A 19891-nucleotide genomic window follows, 5' to 3' on the forward strand; every position below is an offset into this window, starting at 1 on the left:
ATGAAAGGGTTATGCAGTTCCAATGCATGGGTTTTAGACGGTGTGGTGATTGCTTGGCCAACACGTGCTGTTGCCTACGATCACACTTGTAAATATGGTGTTCATTTACAGCACAAAAATGACACCCATCAAATATTTCATTTGAGGGGAAAAAGGATTTATTCTCTTGATGGATTGGGCCTCCTCTAATACCATATGGGCCAGCCCAGCACATCCATATATACACACTAGTACAAATTTGGGTTTTCGACCCGGAATGATTTCGTGACGTTTTTTAGCTCATTATATGTATAGTCCGTTAGAAAAGGATTTTTCGTGACGGTCACCGGAAAAGAGGAAAAGAGATCTAATGATAATTTAAACATCATGCAAAATAGATTTCATGACAGTTAAAAAACGTCACGGAAAAGAATTTAATGATGGATAAAAATCATGACAGGAAAAGAAATAACATGGTTAAAAAAACTGTGCCTCAACTCTTTCGTGATGGTTTTTTTTTTCCTTGAGTATAATAAGTGGAGATTGGAGAATTCAAACTCATGACTTCTTGATTAGAAACAAGTGCTAATTAAGCTAAGTTCATATTGACTTGTGATGATTTTTAAGAATTTAAAATCTTCAACTTTTTTCTACTTTTCCTGACGTTTCTAAAATTCGAAAAACTCTATTTTTTTGTGACGTTTCTAGAGTTCAAAAAACTCTATTTTTTTCTGCAAAAAACGTGTATGTATATATATATGTATATGTATATGTATATGTATGTATGTCCGACTAAAATGTTCAAAGTTTAAATCTCCACTTTTACATATTATTTTCACATTGATCAATAACGAGGAAAATTCTTAAATACATTAGTAATGATAACATCTCATTGGTACAAGAGATTTTGAATAAAATTTTCAACCATAATAGTTTAAGACTCAAAAGGAATAATATCATATCATCGAGACTTTACTGACAAAAAAATGTTATCATCTTTCTTTTTCGAAAATACTTGTGAACGTACCCCTTTCATTTTGGGCAGTGGATATATAAGCTTAAATCAGATTTCATACAAAATTTTGAATTATTGTACCTTGGTTCTTATTTATAAATGTTTCTTAGACTTTAGTGTCCTATTGCATATATATGACAAAAACATTGTGGTTGTTTTAGCCGAAATTAAGGTACAAAATGCACAACAACATATAACTCACCACTTTGTCTGATGTGAATGTTGTTGAACCAAAATTTGGCCTATTTGGTTGCCTGTGTTGGTGAACTACACCAATCACTCGCACCTTCCCCAATCACTAATAATGCCTCCAAGATGCAATATCATCCCACACCAAAATTGCATAACAAAGGAGAAAAAAAAACAACAATCTTTAGCCCCATACAAAATCTATTAATTATTTAATTTTAACACATGAATTATACAAAATTTTAATGGTAAAGATGAAACCTTGAACTCGCTCGTTCACAACATTTTTTCTAATATTATATTGCAGTCCAGGGATGAAAATTCAAAATGACAATCCAAAATAATGAGATCTAAATATCTAACCACTTAAATTGTGTTTAGATTGGTGCCCACCTCGAATGAAAGCTACAAAATCATTCAACTTCAAGAAACGAATCATAAGGTGATATTTAAAAGTATTATTTTTTATTAGTCAACATTTTCCTTTTAACATTATAACTAGAAAACTTATGTGGCCTACCAAATTAAAAAACCTAGACTAATCCTACTAATTCTTTTATTAAATAGGGTAAGATGGATATTTAACCACTAAAAATGTTGTGTATAGAAAACCATACTTTTAAATGTTGGACAACTATCTTTTATTTAATTTTTCACTAATGCTACAAAATCAAATAAAGGATATAAAATTGAATCTACCACTTACCATTATTAATCTCTTAACGAGTTGAACCAGACTCAAGTCAACAATTAATAATATTATCATATAGAAATTTGTTTAAAATTGTCATAAAACTAAATTGCTCTTTTTTAAATAAAAATATAAAATTACAAATTTAAAAGTTGAAGATTCAACTCTTTGACCCATAAAAATGTTACTAACATCTTAATCAATTGAACTAGTAAGAGGAAAAAAAATACAAGAAGCTTATATTATAGGACACATATTTGAAAGATGAAGATCAATTCATAGTCTAAAATTGATTAAATATCATTAACTTTTGTAACAGTGAAGAAAGAAGTGGTGTAAAAATGGGTCAAATCAATTGAAGTAGATAAGTACAGTGCAGGTCCTTTCTATTGTATCCCTCCATTATTATTCCCCAATAGGCTTAATTTTTGTGGTTTGATTGGCGCAGATGTTGCCATTTCTCCAATTCCTTCGCCATTAATGTCTCTCCCACCACCACCACCTCTCCCTTTTTTACCCACCACTCCTAACTTTAATCCTTTCCAACATAACTTAACTACTGTATCACTAAAATTAAAAAGCTGATTAATTAGGTGGGGTAATTTAAAGTTTAATCTACTAGAGATTCCTTGTCAAATAGAAGATTATTTGATATACTAGAAAATGATATACACAAATATAATGAAAATGATTATTGTTGGTGGTAAAAATAAGTATTGACACGTGTACATTCCTGCTCAGTCGAAGTCACTAGAAGGGATAAATCGGACCATCACGTACTCGCCAACCTGATAACCCGCCAAGTTGAAATGGAAATCAAGCTTCACCGACTTGAGGATCCTGTCCTCAGGTCAAACCACCGACCTAGGGGATCTGACAACCGTAACCGCCGATCAGAGCGACTTCAACGGCTTTGTCTTCCCGCCTGCCTATAGAAGGGACACTTCACCCCACATTTCAAATACTCAATTTTGATCTGATAATGGTCTACTACAGCTCGCACGCTCATATTAACTTGGACGTCGAAGTTTTTGTTCTTTGTGCAGGTCCACTATCTCAGAGGTCGCATCTCGACAGCTCACTCCGATTAGTTGGTGACCGATATGTGGGGCTTGGCAGAATTCTACATCAACAATTACAAAGAGATTATAACTTCTTCATTAATGATCAAAAGCACACCTCTCCCATTGCAACGGGAGAATACACAAACTCAACTTAACCAACTCAAAACTGATACAACAACATCAGCTAACTAAACAACATCAATTAATAAGAGAATAAACTAATATTTACAAAGAATAGACTTATTGTAAAAGAGTTGGTGATGATTCCAAAGTAATCGTGCAAATGGGAAGGAATTTTGTTGAATGGCCGATAGAGGTGTACTAAAATTCATTGTTTGAGCCGGGCATGTTACCCTTTAGCTTGTCTTAGATTTAAAAGAAATCATACCTAAAAACTTTATCAAATTTCAAAGTGTTTTTTCTCTGAGCTTACTCCCTGAAAAGGTTATATATAGAAGAAGTTCCTAGAAATGTCAACTAATTTCCCTCACCTCCCGCCACCATGACTTGAAAGTATCTTATTTTCCAAACGACCATGAAATGTAATGCGACGGTCAAAATTTTCATTTTTCAAAAAGCTAGTTTGACATATAGAATTAGCAGTCGGTATCAACAATATGTGATAATGCAAGAATTAAATGTTTTATATAAGTCCATTTCTTACTTGTTGCAGCTAAATGGCAGAGGCTTTGTAGAAAGAGCCTCTTGGATCGCATCTTTTGAGCTTTTGGACATTTGCAAATGATAGTACTAATATCATTCAATAAAATGAAGTATAAGTAATCATTTCACCATAGAATGAAGTGTCGTATCATATTATTATCACTTTTTGAATTTCCAAATGGCAATGCATTTCATTTTTTTTTGGGATCTTACCATCAATCTGACCGTTGAAATCAAAAAAAATTTCGTGGGTAAAGCCATTGGTGTTCGAAATGCGACCAAAGTTTCATATTGATTAAATAAAAGAAATATATGAGTATATAGGTACGAGACAATATCATTGTGGAGATACCTTAGAGTACTTTAGTATTGTCCTAACAATTGGCTTTACGCTTATTTGATTTTGTGCTATTTGACAGTATTTGAAAAACTTGATTATGTAATTTTTTGGATCTAGCTAACTCAGTCAAAACCATACAAACTAGATTGGATTATAAGGTGGTTTATTTGGGTTTTAATAAAATTGAATGTTTTTATATATTAAGTTAGTTCAAGAAGTTTATTAAGATTTTGTTTGGTGTAATTTTAACAAATTAAATGTCATTTATATGAACATATAAAATTTTGTAGTCCTATTAATTATTATTTATGTGCCTCCTAGACCTCAATTCTAAATTCATTGCTGAGCCGCAATGATATTAATTAATTAATCAAATTTATTAATTTATGGTTACCACCAAAATATTAGAGTTGCACTTTCATTCATGGTATAGTACATACAATCACTATACCAGAGTTGACCATGCGCATTTATTTTGCCATCTAACCCCATCTTATTTCTTAAATTATCATTAATTTTCTGATGAACAAAAAAAAAAGAAACATAATTATGATGTAATTATGAGCTAAGTTGATTTCAAAGAAAAGAAAAAATCTCAAAGGGAATAGAGCTAATAAGGTAGCACAGAGTTAGAAATTCTCAAAGGAATTGGGTGGAGAAATTTGTATGTTCTATATATATGATCTTTTGAACTAAGATGAATTGGGGTAGAATTGCCCCTCTTCTTCTTCCTTCTTCCCTCCGTCCTTTTTTAATACAAGTACGAAGAATTGAACTTATAATCTCTTAGCTAATACTTAAAACTAGTCATTTACTCATTTTACTCTTTGAAACATTATTTGGGTGAACTCAGTATGTTTCCTTCACTGTTTAAAATAAAAAGGTAATAAATTGAAAACGATTAAAAACAGCAAAACTTTACAACATTATCTTGAAATTAGAAATTACTCAATTTTTGTATTAAAAATAATAAATTAACTCTTGATTCATTCGAAGTCTTTTTAGTTTAACCCTACAATAAACACAAATTAATCAGAAGTTAACAAAAAAAAAAAACCATTAAGATGCAAATTAATAATAAAAAACAAATCATCCTTACTTGAGCCTAACTTTAAAAAAATATTTGTTCTTCCCCTTCATTTCTTCTTCTATTATCTAAATTCTTTAGAGTTTATCTTGACCGTTTTAAATCAGTAGGACAACCCATAATGATTCATTTAGACTTAACATGACATGTCTTTTGTGTTCATTTATTTTGATGAGTAGATGTCTACATATAAACAAGTATACTTTAGAACCACATATATTAGTTAGATGTGTCAAGTGTTTGAACAAGATCTATTTCTATTGAAATGATAAATGTAAAATTGGCAACCATAACTTAAAATGAATTTTTATTTATTTATAAAGTTTAGGGACCAAAATAGAATCTCAAAATTCAAAGATGAAAGTAGAATAAATATTAAAAATTAAAAAAGAGTTTAAATCCATTTTTGATGGTTGAACTTTTTAACTTGTTCTACTTTCAAAATGTATTTTTCTTCGTTTCTATACTTTTAGAAAGTAATTATTTTTATCCATGGATATTCATGTCTTTCTTAGTTAATGATTTTTTCAAATATATATATTATATAATCATTGATACAATTCAATTACCTAAATACTTGCCTGCTATTCACCTTAAGGGCAGAGAGTAGAGAAGGAAAGCTCCCTACTTTGTGGTAATATATTCGAAAAGTTCATATAAAATACTCAATAATTAAAATTTTGTAGTTTTTCTTTAGTTTCTCACTTTCCTAAAATTTAAAAGATATATTATATAAAATTTTGCCCCTCCTAAGAAAATTTCTAGCTTTTCCACCACACATATCTACGTTAATGCGTTAATACACATATTTGAAGAATCACATCTACTTATTAAATGATGGACGAAAATATCTATTTTTTAACATCTAAAGATTAAAATAAACACTTTAAAAATAAAATAAAATAAAATACGGCAGAACAATATGAATGTTCAAAGACAAAAATAAAATTAAAACCAAACAAAAACTCTAAACTAAATTATTAAAACTTGAGATGTAACGTGTACCGAAGAAAAAGTGAAGCCTTGCGATGTTACTTGTTAGGCCTAGGGTTTGGTTTCGTAGTGGGTAGATGGATAGATCGAAAAAAACACATCTTTCAATTATTAAAATAATAATAATAATAAATAAACAATAACAAAATAAAATAGATCTTATTAGCTTCTTTATGGTTCTAATGGTTGCAACCAACAAAGATGTGGATGAACCGAACTAAACTCATCTATCTCAATAAAGTAATTTCAGAGAATAATAATCTACAAACCCACAAACTTTCTTTTCTTTTCTTTTCTTTTCCTCCAAACAGGTTCGAAAATGATAGTGGGAAAAATATCACAAGGAAAAAAAAAGTCATCATCATCGTTATCCCTCCATTGCTCCCTCTACATAATTCAGCAGAGAGACTGTGGGAGAGATTCTCCACGGTTCCACAATCATAGCACAAGATTTTCTTTAAATTCTTTCCTCCTTTTTCCTTTTTAAAAAAAGAGTTTTTTTTTTCTCATTCTGACTAGGTCAATGCCACCTGATTATATAAAAATATTATTTTTGTTAGATGGTAAAAATAAAAAATAAAAATATAATATTGTAATAAAAACAAAGTTGCTATACGTGGGCTATCATTAACCTAATCTTGAAAGCAGGAGGAGAATGGGGTAAATTGATTTGGCGCATTCATATTTAATTGATATATTAATACTGATATAGCTTTTATTTATTTTTAATTGATTAACAGCAAATTAATTTAATTTATGTGTGAAATATCATCTTTGGGAGTTTGGTTTAAATTTGAGGTAGTGGCATAATAAGTAATGGTGACGAAGGTTATGGTCATCATCTTAATATATAGCTTTATAGTATATAGTATTCAACAATAACCATCTACCCTATTTCTCAAAAAAATATATATATATATAAATATAAAATAAAAAAGACCATCTACCCTAATTTTTTTGGTCGCTAGCCCACCTAATTATTCTTTATTAATTAATTAACCGTATGCTTATTAATGTAAATTTTTTAGCCTTCGTTTAGACTCCAACTTTTTATATATATATATATATATATATATATATATTTTGTTTAGGTCTTAAAACTTCGCATAAAGATAACCTATATTTAAGTCATTCTAGACCACAACCGGAAAAAAAAAAAAAAAACCTTCTAGTTCTACTCACATAAAGAGCTTAGGAATTAAAATATATAGACAAAAATTATATACTTAAAAAATTTAGCTTCATTTTTATCCAGCTAAATATTATACAGGATGGAATTTTTTGGAAAATACTTGTATGTGGATCGATGATTGATCCTCTATCTTATTCTGACCACTACTAAAATATTAACAGTTTATTATTTTAAAAAAAATTGCATTTTTTTCTCTTATTTATTAAAAATTTAGTAGTAGTACCACACTTTAGTACTGTAAATATAGGGGAGGAATCTTGTAGTGAATTATTATTTATTAGTCTAAGGTATCACGTCAACATTTAATTAATAGAACTATCGTTACAAAGAGTTGTTATAATTAAACTAAAAATTTAGAAATGTAATAAAATCTTTCTAAAATTCAGAGAGTAAATAGTAAATAAATATATTATTCTCAAAATCTAGAGAGTAATATTTACTTTTTATAACCTTTAAAAAATTTAGAGAGTAAATAGTAAATAAATATATCGTTGTCAAAATCCAGGGACTAATATTTATTTTTTATTTTCACTTTGTATAATATAGGGTAGAAAATCAAATTATTAACATTTCGAATGGTAATAAACGTCTTATCAACTACGCTGGATAATCGGATTAGCTAAGATAGTTAATTCGATAATTTATTTAATTATTAATGACATTATTATTTGATATTATATAACACCTCCCCCATCTTGCTATTGTGTAATTTTCTTGCTTTCACATTGCGAATCAAAATCCCTACACTTAGATTGACCAATTCATCACCTTTTTTTTCTCTCTCTCGCTCTCTCCCATGGCTACCCCACTCTGATCCTTTATTATTATTATTATTATTTTTTTGTGTCTCTCTTTTAATTTTATGGAACCACAAAGGGGAGAAATAGACCAATCTTTTTATTTATGGAGTGAAAAGCCTACAAGATCATCTCTTTTTCTTCCCTCCCATTTCCCCCATATTCTCTCTCTCTCACACAAAAACCCTAATCAGAAAAGAAGAAGAACAACAAGAACAAGAAGGCCATACCCATTTTCTGCAACCCCCATCAAAATTCCTCATTTGTGAGTTTGTTGTTTATTCTCTCTCCTTTATGCCCAATTTTTTCTTTTCCAAACCCAAAACCAAAAATTAAAACTTTGGCTCTGTCCTTTGCAAATTGCAGAGATCACTGCCTAATTTATTACTTCTCTACTTCCTTCTCATCATATATACATATCTGCAACTCAGTTATTTATTGCAACTTTTGTAAACTTTCTCTCTCTCTCTCTCCTCCTCCATGGATTCTAGTGGGAGTATGCAGTCCTCTAGTGGTGGTGATGAGGAGTATGAGTCACGCGCCGACTCCCTTACGGCGGCGTTCATCACCCACCACGGCGGTTCCCTCGCCGGAAACTTCCACCATCCTCCCCAATCCTCCTCTATGTTTGATCCTTTGTCTAATTTATTCGATCCACGGCCCTCTATTGCTAATTCCAATCCAAACCCACTTCTCAATCTCGATATGGTTTGGTCTCGGACTGTGAGATCCGATCAGATTCCGCCGGATCTCGGCGCCCCGGCGCCCAATTCCTCCGCCGTCAACCACAATTTGCCCTCACTCTCCAACTTTTCCGCCCCCCAAAATTTTCCCCACCCACCGGAGGGTACTAATTCCATGAGAGGCTCGGGTTTGGGTTCGGAACAAACCGAGCGGGATAGTGGTGGCGGTGGTGGCGGCGGCGGCAGTGGCGCCAACGTGGTTCGGAGCTCGAAGAAGCGGCCGAGGGCCTCTCGACGAGCTCCGACGACAGTTTTAACAACGGACACTACCAATTTCCGGGCCATGGTCCAGGAATTCACCGGGATTCCGGCTCCGCCTTTCACATCGTCGTCGTCGCCGTTCGCGAGAAACACCCGATTCGATCTCTTCGGTACCGCCGCCGCCGCGCAGCCTTATCTTCTACGGCCATTTGCCCAGAAACCGGCGTTTCTCTCGCCGTCTCCGCCGTCGAATTTCCTCGCCGGGAATTTACAAACCCCGGCTTTCGACGGCGGCCATTTCCACAACATGTTCCCATCAAACCCCAAATTAATTTCCAAGGCTTCCTCGTCCACTCTCGAGATTCTGCAGAATAACGATCAGAATCTCAAAATGGGTATTTTTGAGGAGTTCGGTCTGAGCACCCAGGGCCTCCCGCCGGCCGGTGAGGCCTTACCGTCGACCACAACTGACGACGACAACAACAACCACAGAAACCCTCCTCCTCCGGCGAGATGGGTCCCAGGCGACGGCGGAGAAACAGATCAACAAGCTCTTAATCTAAGATCTGGCAACGGAAATAGTAACGGGAAACTGATCCGGTACGGCACCGGAAACTCATCGGAATTTCTCGGAGATAAAGCGGCGGAGAATGTGACGACGGCGAGAAGTGAAGGTATGGTGGAACCATGGATTTGTTCTTCTGATTAGTTGGAAAAAAAAAAGTCAGAAAATGGGAAAACGATGAGAGAGAGTAATTACGTCGTTAATTAACCATCGCCATTATCAAACATAATCGAAATTGGAAACACCTCTTTTTTTTCTTTGGTAATTATTGTGTAAATAACAGAGATCTAGTTTTAATTATTTTCTCATAATTCACATATAAATATATATTCTTCATGATCAGATCAATACACTATTTTACTTGGAAATTAATTAACCCATCATTTTTTCTTTTTTGAATATTGTTCTTTCTCTCTCTCTCTCATGTGCAAAAATAATTAGATAATGAAGGGAGTGATTGGTGGCGGGATTTGGGGGATGGTTGTAGCCGCCACAATCTTCAGACAGTTTCATTATCATATCATATTCATTACCTCTTAATTCATGTCTCTTAATCATTTGTATCATACGCTATATTAAACATTTATTAGTTATAACCTTAAGCTAAAAAGATATTTTGCCTTTTTTCTCCTTTTTTTATTTCTTTTAGCTACGAGGGAGTGAAGATTCAAACATCTAAGAGTTTATTGGCGTATTTTAACTAGTTAAGTTAATAATCGTTTTGCAATGTCCTTGATTTAACTTAATATTTTTGTTAAATTTATTACTATTTTAGTTATGTGTTATGTTAAGTTTCAATTTGGTTCTACCATAGAAATTAGTTCCTATATATTTTTCGACATCAAATGTTGTAGGGTCAAGTGGTTGTTTCGTGAGATTGATCGAGATGCACATAAGTTGGTCCAGACACTCAAGTTATAAAATAAAAAAAAAAATATTGGTTTTATAATTTGATGGGATCTCTCACATTGTTTGGAGGGTTGACAGCGGTTTTATGTGACATGTTTTCTCCAAACATGGGCTACATTTTCAAATCCAATGATATTTTGAGATATTTAACTCATCATTGGAATTCTAAAAAACTAAAAGGACTAAAATGGTATTTCAACATAAGTGTCTCTACCTACAAAATGGGGTGATTCACAATATATCAAACTAAAATATTCAACAAAAGTTGTTACCAAATGTGAAAGGAATAATTTTAAACTTTCCTTTGCTTATGGAATGCCATTCTCTCCTATAAATGAATTAGTTTTCCATTTAAAAACAAATTATATAATGAGTAAGATCTCCCTTTTTTCCCCCTTGAAAGTTGTTGAAAGATAAATGGGGTTTCTTTTTTCTTGGGATTTAGAGTATTGGGAATGGAGAGGGCCCCCTCAAAGGGCATGTCCATATCTGAAATTCAAATGTTTTTAAGAATGGAAGGTGGGAAAAAAGTTAAAAGTGGGTTTATGCAGCCTGTACTCTCTTCCCCTCTGAAACTGTTGCTGTTACCAAAGTTTTCTTTGCATGAAATGGAAGGATACCCAAAAATAAATAAATAGATAAGCTTTTAATCTCTCTCCTTTTCATATGTATATAATTTACATTTCATTGATTGATATATCATTATCTTTTTCACTTCAATCATACATATCATCTTCACCTTTTATTTTAAATTTAGAATGATGAAAAAGAGGCATCACACACAAATGCTTATAGTGCTGCCCTTTTCTTTTTACCCAAAAAAAATATTGAATCTTTCCGTTGATAGTGAGTTTGATATAACTTTTAAGTTCCAAGAGCATCAAAATTTTCTTTTTTCTTTTCACCTTTGGAGTCGAATATTTTAGAATCAAACTTCAAAATAACTTGTTACTTAGGCATCTTTTTTGTAGTGCATTGTATGAATATGGGATTGTTGGGTAAAAATGAAAAGTAAAAGTTTGATGGGATGTTTAGTTTTAAGGTAGACAATATCATATCATTTATAAAACTACAGCCATGACTATATAATAGTCGAATTTAGTGGTTAAACTCTACTGCAACGATAATACTGTATACTTTTTTCTTTTAAGTGTTGTATAGATAACCACTCCAAGATTTGGGAACTATGTATGAGAGTTTGAGCATGGGATTTAGGATTTTGTGGACTTTTTACAAAGGAAGTTACCTTTCGATCACACCACTCTCTCTCTCTCTCACGGAAACAGTTGAACATGGGAAATGGGTAGAGAGAGAGTAAAAGTTTTCTTTAAACAAATAATGGTGAGAGCAATGATGGTGTTCTCTTTCTCTGGTATAAACCCACACACATACACATACACACAAAGAGAAAGAAAGAGAAGACAATGTCAAAGGCTGAAACAGTGAAGACAAACTGGCAAAGCCAAAGGGGCAAAGGGAATCATCTCTTGTATTACCCAAAAAAAAAAGAAAAAAAAACCTCTGATTTTGAGCCTAAGTTTCAAAAGATCCATAACTTTTGTTTGTCCCCACTCAAAGACATGGCCCTCCCACGGCCAATGCCGAAACTAAAATAACAAGACAAAGTTTTGTAACAAAAGAAATTAATGTTGGATTTGTAAATAGTGCAAACATTTATTTGTTTTTTATCTGTGTGATTTTGTCAGTTGGATCCTTATAATTAAGATGTAGACGGCCATCCATTGGGGAGAAGATCTCAACTACTCGTTCCATGGGGCTCAAATTGGAGAGGGGTATTTCCATTCGACCACAAACCCACCATGCCACCTCCCGCCGATGATAATGCAAAAAAAAAAGTTTTAATTACTTTTGACTAAAGAAGTTCGTGAATATATATGTGAAGGACAACATCGAATATCTCTATTGATACGAGATATTTTAGGTGAAACCAAAAACAAAACCAAGCAAACAACATAGGGTACCCCTCGAATTTATTTTTTTTTTAATTTTTTTTTTCATATATACACTCCCCTATTACCCAAAAAAAAGGAAAGGGAAAAAAACAGTCAATAATGGCTTTATATTCCCTTCTACGGATATATCTAATATTCTCAGATTTTGTTGTCTACAATCACTCTATTTTATTGTTCTCCCAAAAATTCCACTGTACCCTTCCCTCCCCACACTTTTTTCCTTTCAAAAATCAGAGAACAATTTTTTATTTTTATTTTCTTCCAATGTTTGATTGATGGTCATCATTAACTTTGTTTTAAATGTCTATTGGATGCAGTATCAAACAGTGTTGCTTATCTAACATTTCGATATAATTCAAACGCGTGGAGATTAATTGGATCATCTTTAAAGATTCGACAATCCTCTCGTTAGGAAATTGATTTCCTAATAGGTTATTAGTTGGATTGATAATGATTTTGTTTTTTATTTTATGTCTTCAAATCTAATGTTTGGTGTTTTGTTAGTCTTCTTTTGGGAAATTTGTGCATAATGTAAATCGATAAAGAGGATCTTACCGTGTGAGATCAAGATTTTATGAACAAGATATATGGATGGGTGGAGTAACAAATCAACTAGAATTTAGTGATTGTAATGCCTCAAGTCTAAAATTCGAATTAGGATTCCAAATACTCGTATAAATCTTGGACCTGGAGCTTTACAAATAGTATTAGGATGAAATCTCTTTTAGTACGGATGTGGTTCGGAGATGAAAATCAAATGGAAGTTGGTGAACATGTTACGTCGAGTAGAGATCAAGAGAAGTACATGAGTGATCTGACACCATACTCGAATGAGGAGGATGCTGAGATCATGGAAGCATAATTTAGAAATGCTTAAAAGAATGGAACGTAACTATCTATACTAAAATCTGAACATTTTTTTTTTCGGTAGCCCAATTATAATACTGCTTTATAGGTAGTGACACAATGACCTGTCTAATTATGAAGAATTAATTAATCTACAAACTCGATTGGATTTATTTCAACCACTAAAAATTTTAAAATTTTCATTTCTTATTTTTTGGAATTTGGTAAAAAATACAAAAAGTAAAATTTAAATGGCTAGGAAACAAATAGTCAAACACAAAATTATGGTTAAGGATCTTGTTGAAGCCTTTTAGAATTAGGACGGGCTAGCATAAGTGATTTGAGGTAGGTGCTTTAATTTGTCCAAGCCTATGATAGAGAAAATATTTTATATAATTTTTATACTGCCATTCATTTTTAATCACGTCAGCAAAATTTTAAAAATAATTTTTTCTATTATAATGTTTAGGTGCCACTAATAAATTCTTAGGATCTCCTTTTTTTTTTCAAAAAGCTGTATTTATTTTTCCTTTTATTCCCTCTAAACATGAAATTAGCTAAAATGGAGTTTTTTTTTATTTACTAAAAATGAACAAATAAAATATAATTAATATTATAAAAGGAAAAAAAAAAAAGCTCCCTTCAAATGGATAATTTAAATTATAACAAAAGATACTCTTTAGTCTTTTCCAAGTCATCAAGTAAACAAGAACATAGTTTAATTATGCTCCCCATAATAAATTAATTTCATTTATATTTCAAGCATATTAATTAGCAACCAAATTTACAAAAATTCTATTAAAAAAAATCAATTTTACAAATATTATTTTTAATATTTATTATGTCTAGCAAATATTTGGAGTCTTGTGACATCACCTACTTTGAGATGTAATGCAAGTCAGACATCAAAAATCAAACATTATTTTACTCAATTTTATTTATAAAAGGTAAAATAAATAAAATTGAGTAAAATAATGTTTTCAAAATTTGAAAAATTATGGAAACAAGAAAACACATTTATGTTTGCTAAAATTTTGAAGACAAATTTAGAAATGTTTCATAAAGAAAAGAGAAATAGTTACCAAATTTACCAAAAGACCCTCTTAGTTACTACAATTGCAAGCAACAACCCATTGAATGAAGTATGACGAGTATTTGACAACAAGCAACTAAAGAAGAAGTTCAACTTTCACATGATTGGATCAATTCGAAGCTACAAAGAGTTATTTTTTTTTTTTTTTACCTACCACTAATTAAAAATAATATGTTTTAAGATCTCTCTACTTTCTACATGAATATGTTTAATTAATATTGGGTAAATAATAGGATTCTTTTAACTTCAACCACCTTTCAATATACTAATTCCAAGTATTATCTCTTTAAAAAAAGGTGTGAAATCATTTTGATTTTGAATAATGTTTATATAATAATTTTTATTATTACAAGACAACAAATTTAAAAAACCTTTATGAGTTGCTTTCTAAAATCTTAAGAATGTATGAAAATTTTCAGCCAACTGAAATAGGTTAACATTGTACATTGTTGTTAGTAAATCCTTAATTCACATTATAAGACTTTAATTTATTACATAAAAACCTTCTGTAATTCTCATTTAAGATTAAATTGGTAGAAGTAGAATTAAAATTTTTCAAAAAAATTTCATTAAATTCCATTGCAAGTTCCCACGTATACACATTGTATTCGTGTATACAATGCTCCGAATAACTATACATTTCTTTTTTTAAATTATAGGAATTACTTGTAGACAAAGAAAACAGAGAGGGGCAGAGAAAAGAATTCTTATTCCTCTGATTTATATTATATATTCCCAAATCAGAATTTCTTCAACACCACTCAGAAGAATATATTGTTTTTTTTCCCTCTCTTTTCTTAAAATGGTTTTTTTTTTCTCTGTTATTATTCCATATTCCTATAATTTAGAATCCAAATCAAGCTGAAAGTTTTGTACGAACTGAAATTTGAAATTATACATGGCTGTATATCATTATTTTGAGATGCGTATTGGAAAAGCAAGCATCAAATTAAAAGCTATTTTTATGAGTATTGGGAATAATACACTAACATATTATATAAATATCATCAATAGATAGAGCTACATATGCTTTTTGAGTATGATTATTGCAAAATTAAAGCAATATCCAAACATATATTATATTGCAATCATATAAAAAGAACTGCACCTTCGTCATGGTAAGATTGTTGAGTTAATTTTTCATTTTTTGAACCATTAAAAGTTTAAATTGTGTCCCTAAAATTTTATCCGTTTTCAATTTTGGTCGTTGCTTAAGAAATCTAAATTTTAGTCCTTCAACTTTCATAGAGTTTCGTATTTAGTCCATATTATAGAAATCTAATGCTAGTTTTGAAAATCACATGAAAGGTTCAAAAGTTTGAGGATCAAATTAATTTCATTATTATCCTATCTCTTATTCGTTGAGTCAATTTTAACTTTAAACATTCCACTCCATAAAGTTAAAAGCTTAAACATAAATAAATGGTCAAATTAATATATCTCCTCAAAACTAAATTAGAAAATTGTCTATAAATCAACCCTAAAAATTTAAATCAACAGAACACTCAGTCAAGTCACAACAATGTTTAAATTACTCGACCATAAAAATACTCAAACCCAAACACAAATCCAAACACAAAATCGAGTATATATAACAATTCTCAAGATTCAATAACATAATACCTTAAACCCAACTAATTTTTTTTTTAATTTTTCAGAATTGATGTGGTGTGGCTTACAAAGACCTTTAAACCCAACTAATAAGCATATAAACACTCCCAAAATAACTTGTCTAGCGTACACCATTGAATTAAGTTTAAATTTAATTTGATGAAATAAAAAATTGAAGATTAAAATTTGATTTTTTTAATTTGAATAAACCTCTAGTATACTCACGAGTGTCTTCTCTTATGAGCCATGCGTTTCAATCTCCTCCTCACATTTTTAACGAAGTATTAGAAAATAAAAATTTCAAGTAAAGGGTGTAAAAATGATTTCTTTTAAATTTAATTTAAAATTTAAACTTGAAGATTAAGATGAACAAAGAATAAAGAATCAGTATAAAACTCAAATTTAAGCCTCATAATTTTTAAAATTTTATAAAACCATAACTATGGAGCATGTGAGATGTACATAATTATTGAGATAGTGATAAAGCATACGTGTCCTTCGTATATATAACAAAATTAAATAGGAAATGCGAGTCTAAAAGAACATTGTTAGATAATTAAGCAAATTTAGAGTCTTCATATACTTGTATGATTGGACACCACTAATGCGATTATCTTCCCTAAACTCCTATTCCTTTACGTAACTTTTGACTTTGATGTATGTTTAATTTTTACATAATCAAGACTAAATAATCCTATGTATTTAATTATATGTCTAACACCTGTATTTAGCTCAGCGATAAATGACATCTACTGTCAAATTTTTAAGTTCTCATATATATATATATATATATTATATAAACTAAATATTGAATTAAAAACTGAAACAATACAATTTAATTAACAAAAAATGTTAGAAAAGATACCATGTCGGAGATGCGAATATATTCGTCGTCATCCTTTACCTTCAACTTATTATCATTGATAGTCTATGGTTGGCAACTAAACAAGAGGCTTGAGAAGTATATATTACAATCTATCGATTTATGCTTTTAAGTTTAAGTGAGATTTAACATAGAATTGAAACAACACTCTAAGTTTTATAATATCATTTCCTCTTCGGTTAATATTATTATCATTTATCTTTTAAATATTCTCTTCGATTAATATTATTTGTCACTTGTTAAGTCCTTATTAATCAATCCATAGCCCACCAATGAGAGAGTCTATTAAAGAATATTAATAAGTTTAAGTTGTTGAGTTTAATGGGTATTAGAACGAGGCGCTGTGTTCATAAGAAAGGAAGGAAAGAAAACTAAAACTATATTTTTGTTGGATTTGGACGTTTCTTTTGACTAGATTAATTTAGCATATAAAATTCCAAAATGACATCCTATTCCTAATTAGGAAGACTTATGAGGTGGGGACAAAGAAGAGTTGGTTTGATAGAAAAGTTTTTGTGTCATAAAAGTCTCCAAAGGGAGGTTTCGTCCAAAGTGGTCCTTAAATAAAATCAGTTTTAGAGTATCATGAGGGAACCAATGGTAATGTTTTGATAAATCCACCATTATTATTATTATTTTATACGGTTGTCACATGAGCTCTCACTTTCTTATTTGAAGTTGGTTCGAGTTAGAGTTGCAAGTTTCCAAAACAAATCAATACTTTCGATCGTTTAGTTTGGGGTCAAATAAGAACAACCGAAGAATTTCACATTTGGAAAAGACCAAATTAACTTAATCTTGCGTGATATCTAGCTTATAGTGACAATCAACCAAAGTTGTGAAGTGTGACCTCTATAATCGTAGTTAATTTGGGTCGGCACGCCGATGCAATGGAAAACAATTGAATGAACATCGAGATTCACAATGAAAAAGACAAACGACTTAAAAAGATTGAAGACTATACTTTTTCTTTGTGTTTGATTTTAACGTGCGAGATGCAACCTTCATTTTGTATATGGTGATAACGTAATTGTATTTGGAAAATTAGAGTCGGTCAATTTGATTTGTCAAAAAAATTTTCCACGCAATCAATTTAGTTTTTCGTAGCATTTGGTTTAGAATGTGGATTTTCAAAATTTCACAAAGTAAGTTTAAAGGAAAAAGAGAGAGAGAGTTGAATTGACCTACTTAACCCCTACCATGTATGTTGAAGTACTTCTAGCTTTGAAGGAAGGTTAAAGAATTTTGGTTAAGTCTAAACACTTATCCAATCAATCTTTTATCCAACACTTTAAAGAACAAGACTAAAATGTAGATTAAGGATAAATGACTCACTAAACTCTATAAATTTCAAATTCTTGTTGATTTTGGAGCATTTCCAAAGTTTTTGTTCTCAAAAATCTTGATCGCATCACTATCCATAGCAAAATTTGCTCAAATAATTACTTGGAAATCCACACTCTTAATTAAGCCTGTCTACATATTCTTAATTTGACTGAATTTTTGTCCTAACTGCCTTTATTTCTAGCAAAAGACTAATGAAATTCATTTTTCTACTCATGAAAATTATCGATTTTCACCATTTACTTGAAAATTATATTTGTGAAACTTATAAGTTCATTCTAAACGTTCTTATTTTGAGCTCCATTTTAATTTTGTCTCAAAGTTCTTAAAATATTTTAATAATCTTTATAGTTTGGTTAGATCTCCCAAAATGTCATCGTCGTTATCAAATGTAGAGTATTTAGGTTCTCGATATTTTGGGAAGCCCTCGTTTAAATGAGTATTTTGCATAGAGCGGATTTGAAATTCTATTAATCTTTGGTCATTTTGACACTTTGGAACAACACAACGTTTCCTTATTATAAGGAAGCAAAGAAGCAAACCAATAGCCCAAAGTCTTAATTCTTTTAGCCCAGTCCGACTTAACCTAATTTTTGGCCTCCTTTTTACTAGGTTCATGGGCCTCAATTTTTTTAAGTACTTTTTCTAATAACTAATATATATTTATATTTATATATATTTATTTCAGTAGAATATATGGATGAGGATCGAACTCACAACAATAATTTCCTCGTATTTTTTAACATTAATACATCAATTTCAAAGTCAAATATTAATTTTTATAACCGAATATAAATGACAACAAATTAAATACGGAAATAAAAATCAGGGGTAATGTATTTACTGGAGTCTTGCATAAAAAAACATTATGGCCTGTATAATTTTATAAAATTGGTCCATTTATTTTTGGTTTGTTTATTGTGTTTATACTCTTAATAAATAATAAAACCGTTTCATTTCAACATCAGGGGTGGTGGCGCAGTTGGCTAGCGCGTAGGTCTCATAGCTTCTGAGTGATCCTGAGGTCGAGAGTTCGAGCCTCTCTCACCCCATTATTTTTTGTTTTTTCCATCAAAAAAAAAAACGTAAATATTTTATGCACTAGCATAATTAATATTACAAAATTAAGAACATTACACATTTAATTCCTAAACATTTAAACGTTGAGTTTGTAAAATAGTTCATTTAGTCACAGCAGTTACTTTTTCATCAATTACAATAAATTGTAGTTAATTATCTTCTTTTTTCTCTCTCTCTCTTTTTAGTTATACAGCATTAAGTATGCTTATATGTGTACTTAAAAAAAACAATACTGTCATATTTTTGGTCTTTCTTACAAAATAAAATAAATTTAATTTTGATTATTTTTTATTTTTTATTTTTTTTTCCTATTTTAGCTTCTATATTTTCAAACTTACTTTGCATACCTATGTTTTGGTATTTGTACTTTTAAAAAATATAATTTTTTCCCTATTTTTTTCTATCACTATTTGAGCATTACACTCAATAATTTTTTTTTAATGTAGCTATAATTTTGTATTAAAGAATTTGCATTGTATATAGAATTTGTGTTAATATGTTTCAAATAAAAAGTAAAATTGTCACTTACTTGTGAAGTTACCAAAAATAAAGGTAAAATTCTTTTAAAAATATTATATTATAAATAAGAGTAAAATCTAAGTAAATATATTTTCACATCATCAACATAAGCGT

The 19891-nt window shown here is 30.7% G+C and overlaps 1 protein-coding gene and 1 non-coding gene across 3 annotated transcripts; both read left to right on the plus strand.

Moving 5' to 3' along the window:
• The first annotated feature begins 7975 nt into the window (after positions 1-7975).
• LOC111008180 (uncharacterized) lies at positions 7976-9895 on the plus strand. 2 transcript variants are annotated; one of them, XM_088117557.1, is made up of 2 exons: positions 7976-8275; positions 8502-9895. In XM_088117557.1, the coding sequence occupies exons 1-2, from the start codon at positions 8076-8078 to the stop codon at positions 9661-9663; spliced, it is 1362 nt and encodes a 453-aa protein (XP_087973683.1). In that variant the 5' UTR covers positions 7976-8075; the 3' UTR covers positions 9664-9895. The 2 variants fall into 2 exon arrangements, with proteins under 2 accessions (XP_087973683.1, XP_022136476.1); XM_022280784.2 differs by having other exon boundaries at positions 7977-9895.
• Positions 9896-19145: 9250 nt separating this feature from the next.
• TRNAM-CAU (transfer RNA methionine (anticodon CAU)) lies at positions 19146-19230 on the plus strand. Its single transcript is given in 2 exon segments — positions 19146-19183; positions 19195-19230. It is a non-coding gene; the product is annotated as a tRNA-Met (tRNA).
• Positions 19231-19891: the final 661 nt, after the last annotated feature.

Source organism: Momordica charantia, assembly GCF_013281855.1.
Source record: "Momordica charantia cultivar OHB3-1 chromosome 10 unlocalized genomic scaffold, Mcharantia_2.0 BLBB01000010.1, whole genome shotgun sequence".
Taxonomy (NCBI): domain Eukaryota; kingdom Viridiplantae; phylum Streptophyta; class Magnoliopsida; order Cucurbitales; family Cucurbitaceae; genus Momordica; species Momordica charantia.

Coding starts and splice junctions, on each gene's coding strand:
- LOC111008180 (XM_088117557.1), top strand. CDS start 8,076: ATGGAACCACAAAGGGGAGAAATAGACCAATCTTTTTATTTATGGAGT. Junction 8,276..8,501: donor CCCATCAAAATTCCTCATTT/GTGAGTTTGTTG, acceptor CATGGATTCTAG/TGGGAGTATGCAGTCCTCTA.